Source organism: Zeugodacus cucurbitae, chromosome 6 (assembly GCF_028554725.1).
Source record: "Zeugodacus cucurbitae isolate PBARC_wt_2022May chromosome 6, idZeuCucr1.2, whole genome shotgun sequence".
Lineage (NCBI taxonomy): Eukaryota > Metazoa > Arthropoda > Insecta > Diptera > Tephritidae > Zeugodacus > Zeugodacus cucurbitae.
In genome coordinates this window covers 35,514,766-35,541,766 of record NC_071671.1, presented here as the reverse complement: position 1 = coordinate 35,541,766, position 27,001 = coordinate 35,514,766, and the positions used below count along the sequence as shown (strand labels likewise).

The 27,001-nt window shown below is 34.5% G+C and overlaps 1 protein-coding gene across 7 annotated transcripts in view; it reads right to left on the bottom strand.

Annotated features, from left to right (window-relative positions):
* LOC105219909 (cyclic GMP-AMP synthase-like receptor) overlaps nt 1-27,001 on the bottom strand; it is a 100,574-nt gene that overhangs the window by 8,083 nt on the left and 65,490 nt on the right. For 2 of the 7 annotated variants that reach the window (XM_054234247.1, XM_054234248.1), the window contains exon 2: nt 23,653-24,359. In XM_054234247.1, the coding sequence (XP_054090222.1) occupies nt 23,653-24,359 (707 nt within the window). The other 5 variants (XR_008471908.1, XR_008471909.1, XR_008471910.1 and 2 more) reach the window with 5 other exon arrangements.

Sequence of the window (27,001 nt, the reverse complement as noted above, 5' to 3'; positions counted from 1 at the left end):
CCGATTATGTGTATTTTTTAACACTTTTATAAAATAATAATCTTGATGAATTAATTGTAAATTATATGTTGTTTAATTCGATGAATAATCGTGCGATTGTCTTCTGGTCTGTGTTTGTGGATGTTGATTGTGTATTTGACAGTTTTACTGTTGATTGTGGGTTTTATGGATATTATGACTTCTTTCATTTATGTATACATATATGGTTGAACATTGGATGATGAAAATTGAATTTTTAAATTTGCGCTTTTATTTGTTTAAGCAAATTTATTATCGTATTATAAAAAGTTTTCTGATTATTTTTATAAAATTCTTGTATTGATGTGGCTTCTTGGATTTGTGGAAATAGGTTTCTTGTCGTATTAAATTTAGTACATTTGAAAATGATATATTCTGCTGTTTCTTCGACCTGACATGTTTCGCAATTGCTTGATTGTGTGATTTTAAATTTGGGGAAGGCGTGCCCAGTTAAAGTTCTATTCATTTGCTTGATTAGATTTGCATCGATTTTATTATTTAAAAATTTGAACCAGGGATGTTTGAAGATATGAGGAAACATTTGATAATATTTTTTTTTCCTTTTTCGTTGCAGATTATACTGTAGTGTCTTTGCCATTTCGGCGTGAGGTTTCTTTCTATTTCTTTACAGGCGTCATCTATAGTCCATCCTAAATGTATAAATCCACCATTGCATTTTTTGCTGCGTTGTCCACTAAATAATTTTTGGTGAATTCCTCTGTGACTTGGAATGAAATGAAACTCTACTATTTCAAGATTGCTGTTCTGAATTTTATTGCGGATTTCAATTGTTAGGTAGTTCTTTGAATCTTCGTTGGTTAATGCCATTGCGCCTGACTTGCTGTTTGTTAGGATGGCTAGTCGATGTATTTGTTGCGTTATGGCAAAGTCTATTGCTTTAACAAAGGCTATTAATTCAGCAGTCATTGAAGCCATTCGTTTGTTAGTGTGGAGTGAGCGAATGGTATTAGATTTATTATGATAAAACGCAGCTTTTGTCGTTACCTCTTTTACTGCCTTCCCTAAATAAAAGCGTCAGCGGCAAATGACTGTCAAAAAATTCTCATGCCCATACAATTTGTATGGCGCATACCGAAATAACGCGACGGCGACGCTGAGCGGTTGAAATTTTCTATTTTGACAGAGCGTTCCGAAGTAAAGTTGGCTGCGAAAAACGAAGTTTCTCTGTACAATTAAATTTCACAACAACAATTCAAGTAAACATTTTGATATTTGACGTAAAGTTGCCGCTTTTATTTAGGGATGGCGCATCGACGTTAACGCTGAGCGTTAAAAAACGTTCCGCCAACGCTTTTATTTAGGGAAGGCAGTTACTGAACCGTCTATAAAAATTGTTCTATCCTTTAAATCGTTTAACTTTTTTTTGAATGGTTGGTGTATTTCTTCCTCATTAGCTTCTTTTTTGGATTTTGTTATGTTTTTGAAAAAAAGCAAAGTGTATTCAACAAAGTGAACTAAGTATATGACATTTCATTTTTTTTTACCCGAATTTGACATGTTTGTTGCCATTGATTTACAGCCCTATTCTCATGCCCTCACAAAAATCACCACACTCACTATTGTGAGGTTTTTGGATTTTGTGATGATTACCTTATGCTGGAGAAAATTCAAAAGCTCAAATGCTCACAATTTTATCAAATATCTGTGACGTGTGAAAGCAGCCATCACAATACAAAAATATTTGTGTTTGTTTTGGTTTTTAGAAATATTTGTAAACAAATGTGTAAATATTTGCGTGCTATAACGACCATAGAGGAATTGTTCTTTAAAAAAAAATGGCCTCTATAAAAGTTCAGTTATCGAATAATTGTGTTTAACCGAATCTGGAGCAATATGTACGTACCTTGCATTTTCATTTGTTGAGCGATTTGCTGCCAACCACATCTACGATCCGATAAGGACGCATTATTTTTGTAAAGCAAAGGACACTGACGCACAGCCTCTATAGACGATGATTTACACCCAGGTTATTTTTATACTCTCGCAACAAAGTTGCAACGAGAGTATTATAGTTTTGTCTACATAACGGTTGGTTGCAAGTCCAAAACAAAACGAGTTATATACTGGGTTATATATATGAAAATGATCAGGGTGACGAAAAAAGTTCAAATCCGGACGTCTGTCCGTCCGTCCGTGCAAGCTGTAACTTGAGTAAAAATTGAGATATCTTGATGAAACTTGGAAGAAGTATTTCTTGGCACCATAAGAAGGTTAAGTACGAAAATGTGCGTAATCGGACCACTGCCACGCCCACAAAATGGCGATAACCGAAAATTTGGTACAAAGGATTGTTCTAGGAAGGGGCATATTTGGATGTAATTTTTTTGGGGAATTGGGCGTGGCCCCGCCCCCTACTATGTTTTTCTGCTGCTCTCAAAATGGTATACAAAATTTTAAATGAGCGTGGTTCCGCCCACTTATGGATCAAAAACCATATCTTCCTTACTTGTTTTATAATTCTTTTGTTTTTTAACTTTCGACTGTAAATACTCAATTTCATTTGTTTCATTTGTTTACAAATTTTACATCAATTTGTATTTATTTTGAATTTATTTCTTTTGAAACAACTGTTTGACAGCAAAATGCTTTTCACCTCAATTGGTGACTTTTTAAAGCTTTTTTCTTATGAGGTTCGAGCCAGAATAGACTCACAAAATATACGTCACAAAAAACCTCACAAATTTTTCCTCACAACTCAGTTATGAGGTTTTTTCGGAATAGGGCTGTTAACCCTTACATTTATTCAAAAATTCAAATTTTGAAATTCAAAAGTAAACAAATTTCAAACCAAAAAAAAAATATTTTTTAAATGAATAAAATAAATACTTTACTTTCTGCTTATGCAAAACAACTCATGGAAACAATTTACTAATGTTTTGTGCGGGGTATGTCTTTTATATATTTTAAAACGGGTATGTCAAATACTTAGTTCACTTTGTTGAATACACTTTGGAAAAAAGCAATGTCTAATTTAATTTTTGAGTTTGTTGTGCTCGTCGGTAGTTTTTCAAGTTCTCTGAATATGTGTTCAAATTCTGTAAATATCATCGTATAGCTGGTAGAGTATGTTATGTTTGCCGTTGCCAATTGGAATCTGTATTCTCCAGGTAGTTCTGCTGCCATGTGGTGTATAATATAGGTAGTGTTTGTATCGTTAATACTGTGTAGTTCTGTAGTATAGATATTGAAAAGAAGAGGGCTTAGTCCGTTGCCTTGTAATAAACCTCTGTTGGTTGTAGTTGAGGTATTTCCTAAATGTAAGATTCTTTTGTTGAGGAAGCTTTTTATCCAGTTGATTATCACCGGTGAAATACCTTTGTTGAAAAGTATGTTTGCCAATTTTGTAACATTTAAGTTATCGTATGCTTTTTCAATATCGATACATATACCAGCAACGTGCATTCCTTTAACTTTGTTTAGTAGTACTGTGTTTATTACATCATTTATACAAAATGTTGTAGATTTCTTTTTTTTTAAGCATATGATCTAGGTGGTATAAGATCGTGTCGGTTAATAAAGTTGTCCAGATGTAGTTTTAAGAATCCTTCCATAATTTTGAGTGTGGTTGATAGTAATGCTATTGGTCTGTAACTTGTGATGTCTTCTGGATTTTTGTATGGTTTTAGTATTGGAATTATTTTTATATTTCTCCACTCTTCCGGTACCACTCCACTTATCCAGATATTTTTCAATATTTGAAGGAGTGCTTTTTTTCTCTTCGTCTGTTAGATTAGATAGCATTCTATATGATATGCCATCCAGCCCTTTTGCTGAGTCTGGATTGCGTTGACTTAAAAATTTGTTTAAATTTTCAAAGGTTAATGCTGGTAGTTCTTTATCATTATTGTTTTGGTAGGTATTTGATGAAAAGTTTTGGTTTTGGTTAGGGCCTGCTTTTAATTCTAAAAATTTCTGTTTTTCCTCTAGTTTCCAGCTGTTGTTTATTCTCTTGCTACAGCCATATTTTTTAATATTGTTGATTGATTTCCATATTTGTTTGCTGTTATTGCTATTTGAAATTTCATCTAACATTTTATTAAAATTTTCTTTCTTTTGTTTGTTTATTTCTGTGGTTAGATTATTTTGTGCCTCGGTTAATTTGTTAAGATTTTCTGTAGACTTTAGATCTGGTATTGTTGCGGTGTCTATAAAGTCAGTTCTGTGTTCCACCATTTTTTAGAAATATAGTTGTTGTTATCGTGAATTAAAATTGTTTTTTTGAATTAGTGATTTGAAATAATTATTTACATATTGTAATGTATGTCCAATTTTTAATTTTGTGATGGCTGCGTTTAGTTTGTTGTGTAGAATTGTGTGTATGTTTTGTTGCTTTTTGTCAAAGGTTTGGTTAAGTTTGATTATGATAGGGTAATGGTTACTTTTAGAGATCATTGTGTTTAGAACTTTCCATTTTACATTAATTTGGAATTTGTTGCAGAATGTGATGTCTATGTGCGAGGTGTGATCATTCTGTCGGTATGTACCTCATTTAAGCAATCGAATCCACAATCTGATCCTGTATTTTCTAGTATGGTACCTTTGTTGTCATTGCTATCACTTCCCCAAAGTGTGGCCTTACAGTTAAAGTTTCCTCCTATTATTGATTTAAATCTTAAGTTTTTCGCCAATGAGAATATTTTGAATAATCCTTCATACTGGACATATTTGGTGGGCAGTATATGGTAAATATATTTATATTAGTTTTTAGGTTCAAAGTTGTTATACCAAAAATTTCCGCATTTGTAGCGATTTTTATTAATGAGAGTTTAATGCTCTTCCGGATATACATGCCTAATCCTCCGTAGCCATCTTTTCAAAATTTACCTACAAAATTGTATTTGGCCAGTGATGTTGAGCTTTTGTCACTTAGCCACGTTTCGTTGAGTAGGGCTATGTCTAGATTTTTGTTTATTAAAGTTAATTATAAAAGTTCTTTGTTGTTGTGTTTTTTTAACTTTGGATGTTGTATTGTAATATTATCATTCGGTACTTCGTTGGTTATTTTCCACAGGTCTGTGTAGACATTCATTTGTCTAATTTCATTTCGGATTTCTATGAGCATATCATGATAGTCTTTAGTATTTCTGTTGCTTGGGTTATTTGTCAAAAAGTTGGATATAGAATGGTTGATTTTTGTCGCTAAGTCTTGTTTTTGTATATGTTGTTGTGCCTCTGTGGGAAAGGCTAATTGTGCATATTTATTTGTATGTAAATTTTCCTGTGTAAGTTTTTTCCAATTCGTCACAGTTTTATTGGCATTAATTTCTTCCCGATTTCTATTTGTATTCAATTTTGTAACATTCGCGTAGCAGTATTGTTGGTGTATGTATTTTGCAGCTTCGGTTGCATTATTGTACAATTTTCTTTTTTGACCAGTAGGGAGTTGTGGAAATTCTGTGTCTATTGTTGTATTGTCTTTTAGAATTGAGAATCTGTTCCCGAAGACATTTGAATATTTTAGTCTTGCTTCCATTTGAATGATGTTTTCCAATGTCATAATCTTTTTGATAGTATATGCCTTGTTTCTGGCTAGACAATTTTTGTATGTTGCGCTGTGATTACCTTCACAGTTGGCACAAGAGATCGTATTACATTTGTCGTTGAGTTCGTGAGATTGACCACATTGTGGGCATATTTTCTTAAGTTGTTTGCAGTGCTTTGTGAAATGGTTATATCTAAAGCAATTGTAGCATTGTCCAAAAGCGATAAATGGTTTAATTTGTATCTTTGTATAGGAATAAGTTGCGATTTCCAAACCCTCGAATCTCTTTATTCTACGAGTTGGAATGAATTGTTCATTAACTTTTCTCATTATACGAATTATTTGTTTGATTTTAATCGGCGAATTAATGTCATTTTTTAATTCTCCTTCTGTTAATTCAGTTGGGATATCGAAGATGATACTTATTTTGGAAATGAAGTGGGCGAAGATTTTCCCTTCATATTCCCAGTGTACTGTTGAAAAAAAATTATTGGCTGCGTTGCCGATTTTAAATAATAGCCTGCATCGTCCAAATCTAATTTTTTTAATGTCTTATATATCAGCAGATTTGTTATTTAGAATATATTTATTTAAACTGATAGCATTAATTGGTTGTCTTTCACCATTATTTGTCGTTCTGTCTACATATACCATGATACCTTTATGATTAGAATCGTATGTATATTTGAGATTATTTGGATTGGTGTTACTTTCCATGGCTATCTGTGTTTCCTGTGTATTATGTTGTGTTGTATCTCGTCTTTTTCAGTCGTTGTCTTTGAGTCTGTTCCGACTACTGCTCCTACTTCTGATGGTGTTATAGGCTAAGGGACATTCCTGCCCTCCGCCCTTTCGGTTCATTTTGGAAAACCTAATATTATCTTATATATATATATATATATATATACATTTTGGAAAACCTATATATATATATATATATATATATATATAAGATAATATTAGGTTTTCCAAAATGAACCGAAAGGGCGGAGGGCAGGATTAAATTCACAAATTAAATAATTCGGTTAAAATTTTTCGTGCCTCCTCCGTGAGAGTTGCCACCTAAAAGCGTTCAATTAATTTTGTTAATCGATAACATGCCAGATTTATCCGGACATCGATATTCGTAGTTGCCAGAATGTTCGAGGGGCGAGAAAACAGACTGCCTACCTCGGAATGTTGCGATCGACCGCAACACGAGCGGGATGGGAAAGATACCAAGAGCTGAAGAGGGAAGCGAGACGCATTTGCAGACAAAACAAATAAGGAAGGGCTAAGTTCGGGTGTAACCGAACATTTTATACTCTCGCAATTTAATGATGTAATTTTATAAAGATAACACAAGTCGACCCATATATTTGGTATAAAAATCAATAGAATAACGAAAATCATCATAAATAGTATATGGGGACTGAGGTAATTCCTAAACCGATTTCACTCGTTTTCACCCCCAAGATACAATGTATCGAAGACTATACGCTCACTTAATTTAATATTACTTATAATTAGGTATATGGGATCTGGGGGAAGTTATGACCCGATTTTTACCATTTCAGGTACAGAGAGAAACTGTTATAAGAAAAAAATTCAGAGGGAATGAATTACATTAAAATATCTCAGGGATTTGCCTATATTTTCGGTGAAAAATTAACCTTAGGCACTGAGTTCTTCATGTTCGATATCAGGGGCCTTGAAAAGTCATGGTCCAATTTTGACAATTTTTCCACAAGTGATGTCACAGCTAAAATACAGTATTTGTGTAAAGTTTTATTCCGCTAGCTTCATTGGTTCCTTATGAACACATTATAAAGTGAACGAATCAGATGGAATTCACAATTGAGTTATATGGGAAGTAGACGTAGTTGTGAACCGATTTCGCCCATATTCCACCCGTGTCATCAGGGTGTCAAGAAAGTGTTATATACCGAATTTCATTGAAATCGGTCGAATAGTTCTTGAGATATGGTTTTTGACCCATAAGTGGGCGACGCCACGCCCGTATTCCATTTTGTAAAAAAATCTCAGTGCAGCTTCCTTCTGCCATTTCTAATGTAAAATTTGGTGTTTCTGACGTTTTTCGTTAGAGGTGGGCGTGGTTATTATCCGATTTCTTTCATTTTTGGACAGTATAAGGAAATGGCTAAAAGAAACGACTACAGAAAGTTTGGCTTATATAGCTTTATTGGTTTGCGAGTTATATACAAAAAACAGATTTGGGGGCGGGGACACGCCCACTTTTTCAAAAAAATTACATCCAAATGTGCCCCTTCCTAATGGGATCCTATGTTCCAAATTTCATTTTCATAACTTTATTTATGGCTTAGTTATGACACTGTATAGGTTTTCGGTTTCCACCATTTTGTGGGCGTGGCAGTGGACCGATTTTGCTCATTTTCGAAAGCAACCTCCTCGGGGTGCCAAGGAACATGTGTTCCAAGTTTCATTAAGATATCTTAATTTTTACTCAAGTTATAGCTTGCACGGACAGACGGACGGACAGACATCCGGATTTCAAATCTACTCGTCATCCTGATCATTTATGTATATATAACTCCATATTTCTTGGTGACACAAACAACCGTTATGTGAACAAAACTATTATACTCTGTGCAACCTCCTCGGGGTGCCAAGGAACATGTGTTCGAAGTTTCATTAAGATATCTTAATTTTTACTCAAGTTATAGCTTGCACGGACAGACGGACGGACAGACATCCGGATTTCAAATCTACTCGTCATCCTGATCATTTATGTATATATAACTCCATATTTCTTGGTGACACAAACAACCGTTATGTGAACAAAACTATTATACTCTGTGCAACAGGTTGCGAGAGTATAAACAGAAAGAGGCCGAAATGCGTGAGTATGAAGAGCTTGACAAGCTGGCCGACTGGGGTAATGCTCGAAAATTTTACGAAAAGATCCGGCGACTAACTGAAGGTTTCAAAACCGGAGCACACTCCTGTAGGACCCCCAGAGGTGATCTAGTTGTTGATGACCAGAGTATACTGTGTTTGTGGAGGGAACACTTCTCCAGCCTGCTGAATGACAGTGAAAGTACAACACCAGGAAGAGCTGATAAGGTGCATGTATCAGCTTCTTTGCGGAATATGGTCGGAAGAAAGCATGCCCGACGATTGGAATCTCAGCGTACTCTGCCCAATCCACAAAAAGGGAGACCCCACAATCTGCCCCAACTATCGTGGGATAAGCCTTCTTAACATCGTTTATAAGGTTCTATCGAGCGTACTGTGTGAAAGACTAAAGCCCACCGTCAACAAACTGATTGGACCTTTTCAGTGTGGCTTTAGACCAGGAAAATCAACAACTGACCAAATATTCACCATGCGCCAAATCTTGGAGAAGACCCGTGAAAAGAGGATCAACACACACCATCTGTTTGTCGACTTTAAAGCTGCTTTCGACAGCACGAATAGGAGCTGCCTTTATGCCGCGATGTCTGAATTTGGTATCCCCGCAAAACTAATACGGCTGTGTAAGCTGACGTTGAGCAACAACAAAAGCTCCGCCAGGATCGGGAAGGACCTCTCCGATCCGTTCGATACCAAACGAGGTTTCAGACAAAGTGATTCGCAATCGTGTGACTTCTTTAACCTGATGCTGGAAAAAATAGTTCGAGCCGCAGAGCTAAACAGAAAAGGTAAAATTTTTTATAAAAGTGTACAGCTACTGGCGTACGCCGATGATATCGATATCATCGGAAACAACACCTGCGCCGTTAGTTCTGTTTTTTCCCGCCTGGATAAGGAGCGAAGCGAATGGGTCTGGTGGTGAACGAGGACAAGACGAAATATCTCCTGTCATCAAACAAACAGTCAGCACATTCGCGTCTTGGCTCCCACGTCACTGTTGACAGTCATAACTTTGAAGTTGTAGATAATTTCGTATACCTAGTAACCAGCATTAACACCGATAATAATGTCAGCCTTGAAATCCAACGCAGAATCACTCTTGACAACAGGTGCTACTATGGACTGAGTAGGCAATTGAAAAGTAAAGTCCTCTCTCGACGAACAAAAACTTGGGGTTGCTCAAGTCAAAGCTGTATTGCCTGCATTCAGCGCTTCCAAAATAAGGTACTAAAAAGTATAGTTAATGCTCCTTGGTATGTTAGATCTGCTGACCTTCACTGTGATCTTAGTGTGGATTCGGTAGTAAATGAAATAACCAAACTTGCAAAGTCTCACGAAATGAAGCTTATACCCGAGACACACATGTAGGAATAATACTATTGTTCGTACAAATACCAGATGTGTGTCACCAAATACTAGCACTTTACCATGTGAGCAATGTAGTATTTTGCTGGTAACAATATCGGCATTTTTTTTGTGGTATTTCACTAAACACAGCTAAAAATAGGTAAGAAACCTAGGTGAGTGCTTATATACAAAAGCTTTTTAAAATATTTTGTCAAAATGACTTTTCAAAAATAAATAAATAAAAAGGAAAATAAAAAAATTTTACACAAGTTTTTTTGCAAGACGCCAGGGTCAAGTATCGCAGTATTTTGATTTCCGTAGGTGACGGGCTTTTAAGATACACTTCAACTACTTCTGTTTTTTGTGCAGAAAATACATACATTTTTTTTTTTTTGTAATTTTAAAAATTGATTTCTCCATTACTCATATGTAAATATTTATTGTTTGTGAAACAAAGTTGGTATTTCAGTTTACTACAAATCGATGTGCGTACGTAGTAAACACAATACCATAATACTTTTTTCATGGTATTGTTACTACATGTGTGTCTCGGGTATTAGACAACATGTAAATGAAGAGGCATCCAGACTCATCGGAACTGCTGAACGAGAAAACCGACTGAAACGTAAGAGGCCTTCAGACTTAGCAAGGCAACTGTAGCAACAAATGAATTTCTTTCACATTTAGCTTTTAATTTTTTTTTTTAATTTTTAGAATTGAATTGTGGTTAGTATTTAATCATTGTATACTATGTACAATTGTAAAAATAAAAATAAAAAATTTAATATGGAAAAGTAAATTGTGATACAATTATTTTGTTTGTATAACTATTTAACATTATTTATTTAATTATTACTAGATGGGTCGCATGTCACACTCCATCGATGAAGAAGCTCAGCAAGTTCCTAGCTCAGAATGTAAGGGAAATTACTTGGGAAATTAACGGAAATGTCTTATAAATGTTTTAAAGTGGAAATCTAGAAGGAATAATAGAGGAAAGCGACAAATAAATTGGAAATGAAATTTTTGAAAGTTTTTTTAATTTTACTTGTAAATATCTAAAAAATAGAATTGCGTTTGAACTTTTCTGAACAATTTGAACAAAAAATATTTTTGATGTGTTTTGCTTGAAAATTTTTGGTCTACCTATTATTTTGAGCAGATGTGTATCTTGTTGAAGCTTGATAGCATTACTAAATGTCGAATTCGAACTTTCCTTTATTTTTGTTTATTAAAGTTAATTATAAAAGTTCTTTGTTGTTGTGTTTTTTTAACTTTGGATGTTGTATTGTAATATTATCATTCGGTACTTCGTTGGTTATTTTCCACAGGTCTGTGTAGACATTCATTTGTCTAATTTCATTTCGGATTTCTATGAGCATATCATGATAGTCTTTAGTATTTCTGTTGCTTGGGTTATTTGTCAAAAAGTTGGATATAGAATGGTTGATTTTTGTCGCTAAGTCTTGTTTTTGTATATGTTGTTGTGCCTCTGTGGGAAAGGCTAATTGTGCATATTTATTTGTATGTAAATTTTCCTGTGTAAGTTTTTTCCAATTCGTCACAGTTTTATTGGCACTAATTTCTTCCCGATTTCTATTTGTATTCAATTTTGTAACATTCGCGTAGCAGTATTGTTGGTGTATGTATTTTGCAGCTTCGGTTGCATTATTGTACAATTTTCTTTTTTGACCAGTAGGGAGTTGTGAAAATTCTGTGTCTATTGTTGTATTGTCTTTTAGAATTGAGAATCTGTTCCCGAAGACATTTGAATATTTTAGTCTTGCTTCCATTTGAATGATGTTTTCCAATGTCATAATCTTTTTGATAGTATATGCCTTGTTTCTGGCTAGACAATTTTTGTATGTTGCGCTGTGATTACCTTCACAGTTGGCACAAGAGATCGTATTACATTTGTCGTTGAGTTCGTGAGATTGACCACATTGTGGGCATATTTTCTTAAGTTGTTTGCAGTGCTTTGTGAAATGGTTATATCTAAAGCAATTGTAGCATTGTCCAAAAGCGATAAATGGTTTAATTTGTATCTTTGTATAGGAATAAGTTGCGATTTCCAAACCCTCGAATCTCTTTATTCTACGAGTTGGAATGAATTGTTCATTAACTTTTCTCATTATACGAATTATTTGTTTGATTTTAATCGGCGAATTAATGTCATTTTTTAATTCTCCTTCTGTTAATTCAGTTGGGATATCGAAGATGATACTTATTTTGGAAATGAAGTGGGCGAAGATTTTCCCTTCATATTCCCAGTGTACTGTTGAAAAAAAATTATTGGCTGCGTTGCCGATTTTAAATAATAGCCTGCATCGTCCAAATCTAATTTTTTTAATGTCTTATATATCAGCAGATTTGTTATTTAGAATATATTTATTTAAACTGATAGCATTAATTGGTTGTCTTTCACCATTATTTGTCGTTCTGTCTACATATACCATGATACCTTTATGATTAGAATCGTATGTATATTTGAGATTATTTGGATTGGTGTTACTTTCCATGGCTATCTGTGTTTCCTGTGTATTATGTTGTGTTGTATCTCGTCTTTTTCAGTCGTTGTCTTTGAGTCTGTTCCGACTACTGCTCCTACTTCTGATGGTGTTGTAGGCTAAGGGACATTCCTGCCCTCCGCCCTTTCGGTTCATTTTGGAAAACCTAATATTATCTTATATATATATATATATATATATATCGGTTCATTTTGGAAAACCTATATATATATATATACCATATATATATCGGTTCATTTTGGAAAACCTATATATATATATATATATATAAGATAATATTAGGTTTTCCAAAATGAACCGAAAGGGCGGAGGGCAGGATTAAATTCACAAATTAAATAATTCGGTTAAAATTTTTCGTGCCTCCTCCGTGAGAGTTGCCACCTAAAAGCGTTCAATTAATTTTGTTAATCGATAACATGCCAGATTTATCCGGACATCGATATTCGTAGTTGCCAGAATGTTCGAGGGGCGAGAAAACAGACTGCCTACCTCGGAATGTTGCGATCGACCGCAACACGAGCGGGATGGGAAAGATACCGAGAGCTGAAGAGGGAAGCGAGACGCATTTGCAGACAAAACAAATAAGGAAGGGCTAAGTTCGGGTGTAACCGAACATTTTATACTCTCGCAATTTAATGATGTAATTTTATAAAGATAACACAAGTCGACCCATATATTTGGTATAAAAATCAATAGAATAACGAAAATCATCATAAATAGTATATGGGGACTGAGGTAATTCCTAAACCGATTTCACTCGTTTAATTAATTTAATATTACTTATAATTAGGTATATGGGATCTGGGGGAAGTTATGACCCGATTTTTACCATTTCAGGTACAGAGAGAAACTGTTATAAGAAAAAAATTCAGAGGGAATGAATTACATTAAAATATCTCAGGAATTTGCCTATATTTTCGGTGAAAAATTAACCTTAGGCACTGAGTTCTTCATGTTCGATATCAGGGGCCTTGAAAAGTCATGGTCCAATTTTGACAATTTTTCCACAAGTGATGTCACAGCTACAGTATTTGTGTAAAGTTTTATTCCGCTAGCTTCATTGGTTCCTTATGAACACATTATAAAGTGAACGAATCAGATGGAATTCACAATTGAGTTATATGGGAAGTAGACGTAGTTGTGAACCGATTTCGCCCATATTCCACCCGTGTCATTAGGGTGTCAAGAAAGTGTTATATACCGAATTTCATTGAAATCGGTCGAATAGTTCTTGAGATATGGTTTTTGACCCATAAGTGGGCGACGCCACGCCCGTATTCCATTTTGTAAAAAAATCTCAGTGCAGCTTCCTTCTCCCATTTCTAATGTAAAATTTGGTGTTTCTGACGTTTTTCGTTAGAGAGTTAACCCACTTTTAGTAATTTTCAACCTAACCTTTGTATGGGAGGTGGGCGTGGTTATTATCCGATTTCTTTCATTTTTGGACAGTATAAGGAAATGGCTAAAAGAAACGACTACAGAAAGTTTGGCTTATATAGCTTTATTGGTTTGCGAGTTATATACAAAAAACAGATTTGGGGGCGGGGACACGCCCACTTTTTCAAAAAAATTACATCCAAATGTGCCCCTTCCTAATGGGATCCTATGTTCCAAATTTCATTTTCATAACTTTATTTATGGCTTAGTTATGACACTGTATAGGTTTTCGGTTTCCACCATTTTGTGGGCGTGGCAGTGGACCGATTTTGCTCATTTTCGAAAGCAACCTCCTCGGGGTGCCAAGGAACATGTGTTCCAAGTTTCATTAAGATATCTTAATTTTTACTCAAGTTATAGCTTGCACGGACAGACGGACGGACAGACATCCGGATTTCAAATCTACTCGTCATCCTGATCATTTATGTATATATAACTCCATATTTCTTGGTGACACAAACAACCGTTATGTGAACAAAACTATTATACTCTGTGCAACAGGTTGCGAGAGTATAAACAGAAAGAGGCCGAAATGCGTGAGTATGAAGAGCTTGACAAGCTGGCCGACTGGGGTAATGCTCGAAAATTTTACGAAAAGATCCGGCGACTAACTGAAGGTTTCAAAACCGGAGCACACTCCTGTAGGACCCCCAGAGGTGATCTAGTTGTTGATGACCAGAGTATACTGTGTTTGTGGAGGGAACACTTCTCCAGCCTGCTGAATGACAGTAAAAGTACAACACCAGGAAGAGCTGATAAGGTGCATGCATCAGCTTCTTTGCGGAATATGGTCGGAAGAAAGCATGCCCGACGATTGGAATCTCAGCGTACTCTGCCCAATCCACAAAAAGGGAGACCCCACAATCTGCCCCAACTATCGTGGGATAAGCCTTCTTAACATCGTTTATAAGGTTCTATCGAGCGTACTGTGTGAAAGACTAAAGCCCACCGTCAACAAACTGATTGGACCTTTTCAGTGTGGCTTTAGACCAGGAAAATCAACAACTGACCAAATATTCACCATGCGCCAAATCTTGGAGAAGACCCGTGAAAAGAGGATCAACACACACCATCTGTTTGTCGACTTTAAAGCTGCTTTCGACAGCACGAATAGGAGCTGCCTTTATGCCGCGATGTCTGAATTTGGTATCCCCGCAAAACTAATACGGCTGTGTAAGCTGACGTTGAGCAACAACAAAAGCTCCGCCAGGATCGGGAAGGACCTCTCCGATCCGTTCGATACCAAACGAGGTTTCAGACAAAGTGATTCGCAATCGTGTGACTTCTTTAACCTGATGCTGGAAAAAATAGTTCGAGCCGCAGAGCTAAACAGAAAAGGTAAAATTTTTTATAAAAGTGTACAGCTACTGGCGTACGCCGATGATATCGATATCATCGGAAACAACACCTGCGCCGTTAGTTCTGTTTTTTCCCGCCTGGATAAGGAGCGAAGCGAATGGGTCTGGTGGTGAACGAGGACAAGACGAAATATCTCCTGTCATCAAATAAACAGTCAGCACATTCGCGTCTTGGCTCCCACGTCACTGTTGACAGTCATAACTTTGAAGTTGTAGATAATTTCGTATACCTAGTAACCAGCATTAACACCGATAATAATGTCAGCCTTGAAATCCAACGCAGAATCACTCTTGCCAACAGGTGCTACTATGGACTGAGTAGGCAATTGAAAAGTAAAGTCCTCTCTCGACGAACAAAAACTTGGGGTTGCTCAAGTCAAAGCTGTATTGCCTGCATTCAGGGTACTAAAAAGTATAGTTAATGCTCCTTGGTATGTTAGATCTGCTGACCTTCACTGTGATCTTAGTGTGGATTCGGTAGTAAATGAAATAACCAAACTTGCAAAGTCTCACGAAATGAAGCTTATACCCGAGACACACATGTAGGAACAATACTATTGTTCGTACAAATACCAGATGTGTGTCACCAAATACTAGCACTTTACCATGTGAGCAATGTAGTATTTTGCTGGTAACAATATCGGCATTTTTTTTTGTGGTATTTCACTAAACACAGCTAAAAATAGGTAAGAAACCTAGGTGAGTGCTTATATACAAAAGCTTTTTAAAATATTTTGTCAAAATGACTTTTCAAAAATAAATAAATAAAAAGGGAAATAAAAAAATTTTACACAAGTTTTTTTGCAAGACGCCAGGGTCAAGTATCGCAGTATTTTGATTTCCGTAGGTGACGGGCTTTTAAGATACACTTCAACTACTTCTGTTTTTTGTGCAGAAAATACATACATTTTTTTTTTTTTTTTGTAATTTTAAAAATTGATTTCTCCATTACTCATATGTAAATATTTATTGTTTGTGAAACAAAGTTGGTATTTCAGTTTACTACAAATCGATGTGTGTACGTAGTAAACACAATACCATAATACTTTTTTCATGGTATTGTTACTACATGTGTGTCTCGGGTATTAGACAACATGTAAATGAAGAGGCATCCAGAATCATCGGAACTGCTGAACGAGAAAACCGACTGAAACGTAAGAGGCCTTCAGACTTAGCAAGGCAACTGTAGCAACAAATGAATTTCTTTCACATTTAGCTTTTAATTATTTTTTTTTTTTAATTTTTAGAATTGAATTGTGGTTAGTATTTAATCATTGTATACTATGTACAATTGTAAAAATAAAAATAAAAAATTTAATATGGAAAAGTAAATTGTGATACAATTATTTTGTTTGTATAACTATTTAACATTATTTATTTAATTATTACTAGATGGGTCGCATGTCACACTCCATCGATGAAGAAGCTCAGCAAGTTCCTAGCTCAGAATGTAAGGGAAATTACTTGGGAAATTAACGGAAATGTCTTATAAATGTTTTAAAGTGGAAATCTAGAAGGAATAATAGAGGAAAGCGACAAATAAATTGGAAATGAAATTTTTGAAAGTTTTTTTAATTTTACTTGTAAATATCTAAAAAATAGAATTGCGTTTGAACTTTTCTGAACAATTTGAACAAAAAATATTTTTGATGTGTTTTGCTTGAAAATTTTTGGTCTACCTATTATTTTGAGCAGATGTGTATCTTGTTGAAGCTTGATAGCATTACTAAATGTCGAATTCGAACTTTCCTTTATTTTTGGTTATTAAAGTTAATTATAAAAGTTCTTTGTTGTTGTGTTTTTTTAACTTTGGATGTTGTATTGTAATATTATCATTCGGTACTTCGTTGGTTATTTTCCACAGGTCTGTGTAGACATTCATTTGTCTAATTTCATTTCGGATTTCTATGAGCATATCATGATAGTCTTTAGTATTTCTGTTGCTTGTGTTATTTGTCAAAAAGTTGGATATAGAATGGTTGATTTTTGTCGCTAAGTCTTGTTTTTGTATATGTTGTTGTGCCTCTGTGGGAAAGGCTAATTGTGCATATTTATTTGTATGTAAATTTTCCTGTGTAAGTTTTTTCCAATTCGTCACAGTTTTATTGGCATTAATTTCTTCCCGATTTCTATTTGTATTCAATTTTGTAACATTCGCGTAGCAGTATTGTTGGTGTATGTATTTTGCAGCTTCGGTTGCATTATTGTACAATTTTCTTTTTTGACCAGTAGGGAGTTGTGGAAATTCTGTGTCTATTGTTGTATTGTCTTTTAGAATTGAGAATCTGTTCCCGAAGACATTTGAATATTTTAGTCTTGCTTCCATTTGAATGATGTTTTCCAATGTCATAATCTTTTTGATAGTATATGCCTTGTTTCTGGCTAGACAATTTTTGTATGTTGCGCTGTGATTACCTTCACAGTTGGCACAAGAGATCGTATTACATTTGTCGTTGAGTTCGTGAGATTGACCACATTGTGGGCATATTTTCTTAAGTTGTTTGCAGTGCTTTGTGAAATGGTTATATCTAAAGCAATTGTAGCATTGTCCAAAAGCGATAAATGGTTTAATTTGTATCTTTGTATAGGAATAAGTTGCGATTTCCAAACCCTCGAATCTCTTTATTCTACGAGTTGGAATGAATTGTTCATTAACTTTTCTCATTATACGAATTATTTGTTTGATTTTAATCGGCGAATTAATGTCATTTTTTAATTCTCCTTCTGTTAATTCAGTTGGGATATCGAAGATGATACTTATTTTGGAAATGAAGTGGGCGAAGATTTTCCCTTCATATTCCCAGTGTACTGTTGAAAAAAAATTATTGGCTGCATTGCCGATTTTAAATAATAGCCTGCATCGTCCAAATCTAATTTTTTTAATGTCTTATATATCAGCAGATTTGTTATTTAGAATATATTTATTTAAACTGATAGCATTAATTGGTTGTCTTTCACCATTATTTGTCGTTCTGTCTACATATACCATGATACCTTTATGATTAGAATCGTATGTATATTTGAGATTATTTGGATTGGTGTTACTTTCCATGGCTATCTGTGTTTCCTGTGTATTATGTTGTGTTGTATCTCGTCTTTTTCAGTCGTTGTCTTTGAGTCTGTTCCGACTACTGCTCCTACTTCTGATGGTGTTGTAGGCTAAGGGACATTCCTGTCCTCCGCCCTTTCGGTTCATTTTGGAAAACCTAATATTATCTTATATATATATATATATATCGGTTCATTTTGGAAAACCTATATATATATATATAAGATAATATTAGGTTTTCCAAAATGAACCGAAATGAACATTTTGGAAAACCTATATATATATATATAAGATAATATTAGGTTTTCCAAAATGAACCGAAAGGGCGGAGGGCAGGATTAAATTCACAAATTAAATAATTCGGTTAAAATTTTTCGTGCCTCCTCCGTGAGAGTTGCCACCTAAAAGCGTTCAATTAATTTTGTTAATCGATAACATGCCAGATTTATCCGGACATCGATATTCGTAGTTGCCAGAATGTTCGAGGGGCGAGAAAACAGACTGCCTACCTCGGAATGTTGCGATCGACCGCAACACGAGCGGGATGGGAAAGATACCGAGAGCTGAAGAGGGAAGCGAGACGCATTTGCAGACAAAACAAATAAGGAAGGGCTAAGTTCGGGTGTAACCGAACATTTTATACTCTCGCAATTTAATGATGTAATTTTATAAAGATAACACAAGTCGACCCATATATTTGGTATAAAAATCAATAGAATAACGAAAATCATCATAAATAGTATATGGGGACTGAGGTAATTCCTAAACCGATTTCACTCGTTTTCACCCCCAAGATACAATGTATCGAAGACTATACGCTCACTTAATTTAATATTACTTATAATTAGGTATATGGGATCTGGGGGAAGTTATGACCCGATTTTTACCATTTCAGGTACAGAGAGAAACTGTTATAAGAAAAAAATTCAGAGGGAATGAATTACATTAAAATATCTCAGGGATTTGCCTATATTTTCGGTGAAAAATTAACCTTAGGCACTGAGTTCTTCATGTTCGATATCAGGGGCCTTGAAAAGTCATGGTCCAATTTTGACAATTTTTCCACAAGTGATGTCACAGCTAAAATACAGTATTTGTGTAAAGTTTTATTCCGCTAGCTTCATTGGTTCCTTATGAACACATTATAAAGTGAACGAATCAGATGGAATTCACAATTGAGTTATATGGGAAGTAGACGTAGTTGTGAACCGATTTCGCCCATATTCCACCCGTGTCATCAGGGTGTCAAGAAAGTGTTATATACCGAATTTCATTGAAATCGGTCGAATAGTTCTTGAGATATGGTTTTTGACCCATAAGTGGGCGACGCCACGCCCGTATTCCATTTTGTAAAAAAATCTCAGTGCAGCTTCCTTCTGCCATTTCTAATGTAAAATTTGGTGTTTCTGACGTTTTTCGTTAGAGGTGGGCGTGGTTATTATCCGATTTCTTTCATTTTTGGACAGTATAAGGAAATGGCTAAAAGAAACGACTACAGAAAGTTTGGCTTATATAGCTTTATTGGTTTGCGAGTTATATACAAAAAACAGATTTGGGGGCGGGGACACGCCCACTTTTTCAAAAAAATTACATCCAAATGTGCCCCTTCCTAATGGGATCCTATGTTCCAAATTTCATTTTCATAACTTTATTTATGGCTTAGTTATGACACTGTATAGGTTTTCGGTTTCCACCATTTTGTGGGCGTGGCAGTGGACCGATTTTGCTCATTTTCGAAAGCAACCTCCTCGGGGTGCCAAGGAACATGTGTTCCAAGTTTCATTAAGATATCTTAATTTTTACTCAAGTTATAGCTTGCACGGACAGACGGACGGACAGACATCCGGATTTCAAATCTACTCGTCATCCTGATCATTTATGTATATATAACTCCATATTTCTTGGTGACACAAACAACCGTTATGTGAACAAAACTATTATACTCTGTGCAACCTCCTCGGGGTGCCAAGGAACATGTGTTCGAAGTTTCATTAAGATATCTTAATTTTTACTCAAGTTATAGCTTGCACGGACAGACGGACGGACAGACATCCGGATTTCAAATCTACTCGTCATCCTGATCATTTATGTATATATAACTCCATATTTCTTGGTGACACAAACAACCGTTATGTGAACAAAACTATTATACTCTGTGCAACAGGTTGCGAGAGTATAAACAGAAAGAGGCCGAAATGCGTGAGTATGAAGAGCTTGACAAGCTGGCCGACTGGGGTAATGCTCGAAAATTTTACGAAAAGATCCGGCGACTAACTGAAGGTTTCAAAACCGGAGCACACTCCTGTAGGACCCCCAGAGGTGATCTAGTTGTTGATGACCAGAGTATACTGTGTTTGTGGAGGGAACACTTCTCCAGCCTGCTGAATGACAGTGAAAGTACAACACCAGGAAGAGCTGATAAGGTGCATGTATCAGCTTCTTTGCGGAATATGGTCGGAAGAAAGCATGCCCGACGATTGGAATCTCAGCGTACTCTGCCCAATCCACAAAAAGGGAGACCCCACAATCTGCCCCAACTATCGTGGGATAAGCCTTCTTAACATCGTTTATAAGGTTCTATCGAGCGTACTGTGTGAAAGACTAAAGCCCACCGTCAACAAACTGATTGGACCTTTTCAGTGTGGCTTTAGACCAGGAAAATCAACAACTGACCAAATATTCACCATGCGCCAAATCTTGGAGAAGACCCGTGAAAAGAGGATCAACACACACCATCTGTTTGTCGACTTTAAAGCTGCTTTCGACAGCACGAATAGGAGCTGCCTTTATGCCGCGATGTCTGAATTTGGTATCCCCGCAAAACTAATACGGCTGTGTAAGCTGACGTTGAGCAACAACAAAAGCTCCGCCAGGATCGGGAAGGACCTCTCCGATCCGTTCGATACCAAACGAGGTTTCAGACAAAGTGATTCGCAATCGTGTGACTTCTTTAACCTGATGCTGGAAAAAATAGTTCGAGCCGCAGAGCTAAACAGAAAAGGTAAAATTTTTTATAAAAGTGTACAGCTACTGGCGTACGCCGATGATATCGATATCATCGGAAACAACACCTGCGCCGTTAGTTCTGTTTTTTCCCGCCTGGATAAGGAGCGAAGCGAATGGGTCTGGTGGTGAACGAGGACAAGACGAAATATCTCCTGTCATCAAACAAACAGTCAGCACATTCGCGTCTTGGCTCCCACGTCACTGTTGACAGTCATAACTTTGAAGTTGTAGATAATTTCGTATACCTAGTAACCAGCATTAACACCGATAATAATGTCAGCCTTGAAATCCAACGCAGAATCACTCTTGACAACAGGTGCTACTATGGACTGAGTAGGCAATTGAAAAGTAAAGTCCTCTCTCGACGAACAAAAACTTGGGGTTGCTCAAGTCAAAGCTGTATTGCCTGCATTCAGCGCTTCCAAAATAAGGTACTAAAAAGTATAGTTAATGCTCCTTGGTATGTTAGATCTGCTGACCTTCACTGTGATCTTAGTGTGGATTCGGTAGTAAATGAAATAACCAAACTTGCAAAGTCTCACGAAATGAAGCTTATACCCGAGACACACATGTAGGAATAATACTATTGTTCGTACAAATACCAGATGTGTGTCACCAAATACTAGCACTTTACCATGTGAGCAATGTAGTATTTTGCTGGTAACAATATCGGCATTTTTTTTGTGGTATTTCACTAAACACAGCTAAAAATAGGTAAGAAACCTAGGTGAGTGCTTATATACAAAAGCTTTTTAAAATATTTTGTCAAAATGACTTTTCAAAAATAAATAAATAAAAAGGAAAATAAAAAAATTTTACACAAGTTTTTTTGCAAGACGCCAGGGTCAAGTATCGCAGTATTTTGATTTCCGTAGGTGACGGGCTTTTAAGATACACTTCAACTACTTCTGTTTTTTGTGCAGAAAATACATACATTTTTTTTTTTTTTTTTGTAATTTTAAAAATTGATTTCTCCATTACTCATATGTAAATATTTATTGTTTGTGAAACAAAGTTGGTATTTCAGTTTACTACAAATCGATGTGTGTACGTAGTAAACACAATACCATAATACTTTTTTCATGGTATTGTTACTACATGTGTGTCTCGGGTATTAGACAACATGTAAATGAAGAGGCATCCAGACTTAGCAAGGCAACTGTAGCAACAAATGAATTTCTTTCACATTTAGCTTTTAATTATTTCTTTTTTAATTTTTAGAATTGAATTGTGGTTAGTATTTAATCATTGTATACTATGTACAATTGTAAAAATAAAAATAAAAAATTTAATATGGAAAAGTAAATTGTGATACAATTATTTTGTTTGTATAACTATTTAACATTATTTATTTAATTATTACTAGATGGGTCGCATGTCACACTCCATCGATGAAGAAGCTCAGCAAGTTCCTAGCTCAGAATGTAAGGGAAATTACTTGGGAAATTAACGGAAATGTCTTATAAATGTTTTAAAGTGGAAATCTAGAAGGAATAATAGAGGAAAGCGACAAATAAATTGGAAATGAAATTTTTGAAAGTTTTTTTAATTTTACTTGTAAATATCTAAAAAATAGAATTGCGTTTGAACTTTTCTGAACAATTTGAACAAAAAATATTTTTGATGTGTTTTGCTTGAAAATTTTTGGTCTACCTATTATTTTGAGCAGATGTGTATCTTGTTGAAGCTTGATAGCATTACTAAATGTCGAATTCGAACTTTCCCAAAAATTTTCAACATGAAAAATACTTAAAGTTTTGTAAAATAATTAGGGAGTTCACAAGTCGTACTTTTGGTTTATTTAAATAGTGTGCTATTGAATTACCATAGTAACGTGTAAGCATACTATTTTCCGTTCTATTGTATGTACTATTTCGGCAATAATCATATGGTGTGACAGAGAAAGAAATAGCACTCATTCAAAAATGAAAGAAGACAAGATTGCGACATATTGACGCAATCAGGACCTCCAAATGGGAATAGGCAACATAGGCAATAGATATAATATCACTTTAGTAAACAATATTAAAGGTCAAATAATATATTTTTTATAATTAAAATTGTATGCTTTATTCAGGAAATTAAAACCCAAAAAAAAAAACTGTAAGCGAATGGCGTAATCTTGTATTCTATCATTTTTGGTACTCATTGGTAAAAATAATAAAGAATATACCATATAGCATGTGAACAAAAATAAATTGATATAATAGGAGTAGATGCTCTCTGAGCGCAAAGAGAGAAATAGCAGAGTAAACATACATATCTCTCAAAGTTGTATTGGTAGTATTTGAATAGATAATAACGCAAATATGACAAATAGCTCTATTTGTGAACTCCCTAATTATATTTAACAGAGATTTCATAAATCTTCGAAACATTCAACAACAACAATACAACATTCGTGAGACCTACTATTTTTTTATTAAATTTATAATCTTACCACCTAAGGACATATTTGAAATAAATTTCATACATAATAGAACTACTACTAAAAACTTCAACTGTCCAACTTTCTATAATATTGAAACTTACTTGGCTTACAACAAAACTTATCGGCTTGTTCCAGAACGTTGACGGCTCTTTTGATGCTCTCCACAGAAACAAAGTTTTTATGTAATAACTTTTTAAATTATACAGATTTGTGTGTATATCCCGATATTTTTTCATAATCCTTAAAGCGTTCTTCAAGTTATTCTTGTCTTTAATAATCTCATTTTCTAGGCTGTCGTAAGAAGCACGAAATGATGTATCACTGGGTAGAAATTTTAACGGCTTAGGAATAGCGTCCCAATCTTTCGAAATAGTCGGTAAAATAGCTTTTGTACTAATTAGCACTATTGCAGGTACAAAATCCACTGAATATGTGTATGGCACTTTGACATAAATTGTATGCGCTGGACCTTGTTTGCTATATGATAAAGGGGACGTGATACCGTCATGTGTAATTTTTTTATTTATACTGTCTAACGCCTTTGTAAAACAGCTTTCTAACCAACTTTGCAACAATTTTAATGAAAGTAGACCTTCGTCAGTCACTGTTTTTTTTAGGCGGTTATAGGTATTTAGATGTTGCGTTTGTTTCGCAATAACTTTAAGTACCTCCGATAAATCAATTTTTACATTTCCTGGTATTTCTTCATCCTTTACAACTTGTATACGTTTTCCTTCCGGTAACTTTAGGCGGAAGACCAGATCGTACTCATCGGGATATTTTACTTTCAAATTGTCGGCATAACTTCCTTTAAATTAAAAAACAATAAGAAAAATGTTCTTCGTTAAAAAGCTTTTTATTATCTAAAACATCTTCGCAAACAAAACATTGAAATACTTAATTACCCATTAGACATACACTAAGTAAAATTATATTGAAATTAAAAAATATGCATATTTTAATATTATTCCATAAAAAAGAAATCAACTAGCCTCTTCACACAGGAGCAATTGATCAATTAACCGACCTGTCCTCGATGAAAACTCTGATTAAGATCGATTTACCAAATACAATAATAATCTCATTTTTCTACATTAATTTTTAATTCACTTGAAAATAAAATGTAACTCTGCGACAAAGACCGTGTTTGTAATTATATATACGTTCTTTGTCTGCGAGTTGTTGTTCACGCTACACGACGGTAAATGTCACCGCTAAATATGGCAAACAGCTGATTAAACTTACCAACTTCTTATGAAAAGCAAATACAAAAATGTATAACAGCCGGTTATAGAGTAGCCGGCAGTATAAAGGGCAAATACTGGTTAATCAATCAAAATTTTGAATTTATCAATTAATTTGGCTGTGTAAAAAGGCTATTAGTTTTATTTGTTACAAACAACCGTTATTATACTCTCTTAGAAACTTTGTGTTGTACAAATGAACAGCTAATGGTTTTGCGATATTGCCATAAGTTTGCAACATGAAATGAGTACCACTTCAATTTTTTTTCCGCTTTTACAACAAAGTATGTTTCGAAAATGGGTACAAAGCAAGAATGATAGAAGACAAGATTACGACATTAGTGACGTAATCAGGACCCATAATGAAAAAAAATTGCCAAATCGAAAACGGAAATGTAAAACATAGTGAACCAAATTGAACAATGTGCAGATAAAGTATCACAATGAACGTAATTCTCAAAATCGTAATCTATAAAATGATCCAATATAGTAATGCATATTTATTATTAAAATTGTTTTTGTTACAAAAGTTCAACATTTTTGCCAACTTTTTTGTAAGTTGGAAAAGTGACAAAAAAATCTGTATATACGATTTTTTTGTATTTAATTCCGTCATTGTGCACTTCTTTTTCAAGTTAATATATGTTTCACTTAGAATTTTAAATAATAATAAAGCAGTATTGCTCACTTCTACCTTTTGGCTTTTTTTTTGTAATACCGTGCAATTGGGTCTTTATTACGTCACGTCATAGGAAATTAAAACCCAAAAAAGCTAACTGTAATCGAATGTCGTAATATTGTATTCTTTCATTCTTGAGTGAAAGAGACTAACAGAAGAAAATGTGCAGTTTTTCTCCGCGCTCTGCACAAAACTGGATGGTCCGCCATTCGTAAAAAATATGTTATAAATAAATATCTTTCTTCGAGTTTAGAGTTAGCATAATTGAATGCTGAAATGCCAATATTGACTTGAGTGTCTATTGTCAAGATAATAAATATCGGTCGTGGAGTATATGAGTTAAACAAACTTATGTATGTGTATGCAATTAGAAATATGTACGTGTTTGATAAGATTATATTTTAGCTTTTATAACATTATATTTACCTTTCAAATAATTGCCATTATAGAGTGCAGCAAATACATGGTCTTTCTTGAGTGCAGTAAATATAGCATCTCGCAAGGCCTCGAAATGTGCCACATATTCTTTTTTGTAACGCTTTATGTTTATTTCAGTGTTTATTTTGGCAAAGATGTCATCCATACTTGAAATTTATCATACAGTGTTTACAACACACACTATAACAGTAAAATATCTCAAAAGACTCAATAACCCTTCCGAACTTTTTTAATTAAGAAAGATCTTAGAACACCGGCAATTATTCTTGAAGGTGAAATCTCAGTATATACAGTAGAAAACCTTTGGTTTGTATACAATAATTTTCATCTTTAAACACAGCACCGAGACGTACTTGGGTTGTATGATACGCTTTTTTTTTTATGGTAATTAGGGTGTTGTGCTAGCATTTAATCTTCACAAAAATTTTAAAGTCCGATGAACAGTACTTAAATAATTTTAAATAAAATAAATTTTTTCATTATTATTGGAATTATTTTAAATTATTTTGCATATTTATTAAATTTTATGGGGGTATTAAATGTTATTTATTGATAAGTTAGTTATATTTTATGTACAAAACAAATACATCCCTGGGTTGGTGACACTGCATTTGGCGCTTTTAAATTTTAAAAGATTTCATAGTAATATGAAACAATTTGAATAAATTTCACAAAATAACCTTGAAAGAGTATGTTTGTCTGGTTCAAGATAGTTCTTGGCAAACTTTTCGAGCTTTGGCAATGTCTTCCATAGATAGTCAGAAATCTATTAGACATTGTATGGAAATTGATATAATTGAAAACGATTTCCTTCAGAGAAATTCATTTTCATATTTATATGGTTATATGTATAATGAATATTTTAAAATGCACAATTGTTTTCTGTCTTTAACATTATTCGAGAAAGGGTAGATCCCTGAAGTCGCCTATACTTTTACAAAATAAAAAGTGTTGGATTCGTCAAACTTAGTAAAAGCTCTTGAGCTTATTATAAATTTCATAAAAAATATTGTATTAGTATTAAATGACGATTTTGATTCTTGTTACCTTGGACCCGATGGTTTAAAATACCTATTCAATAGTATCACG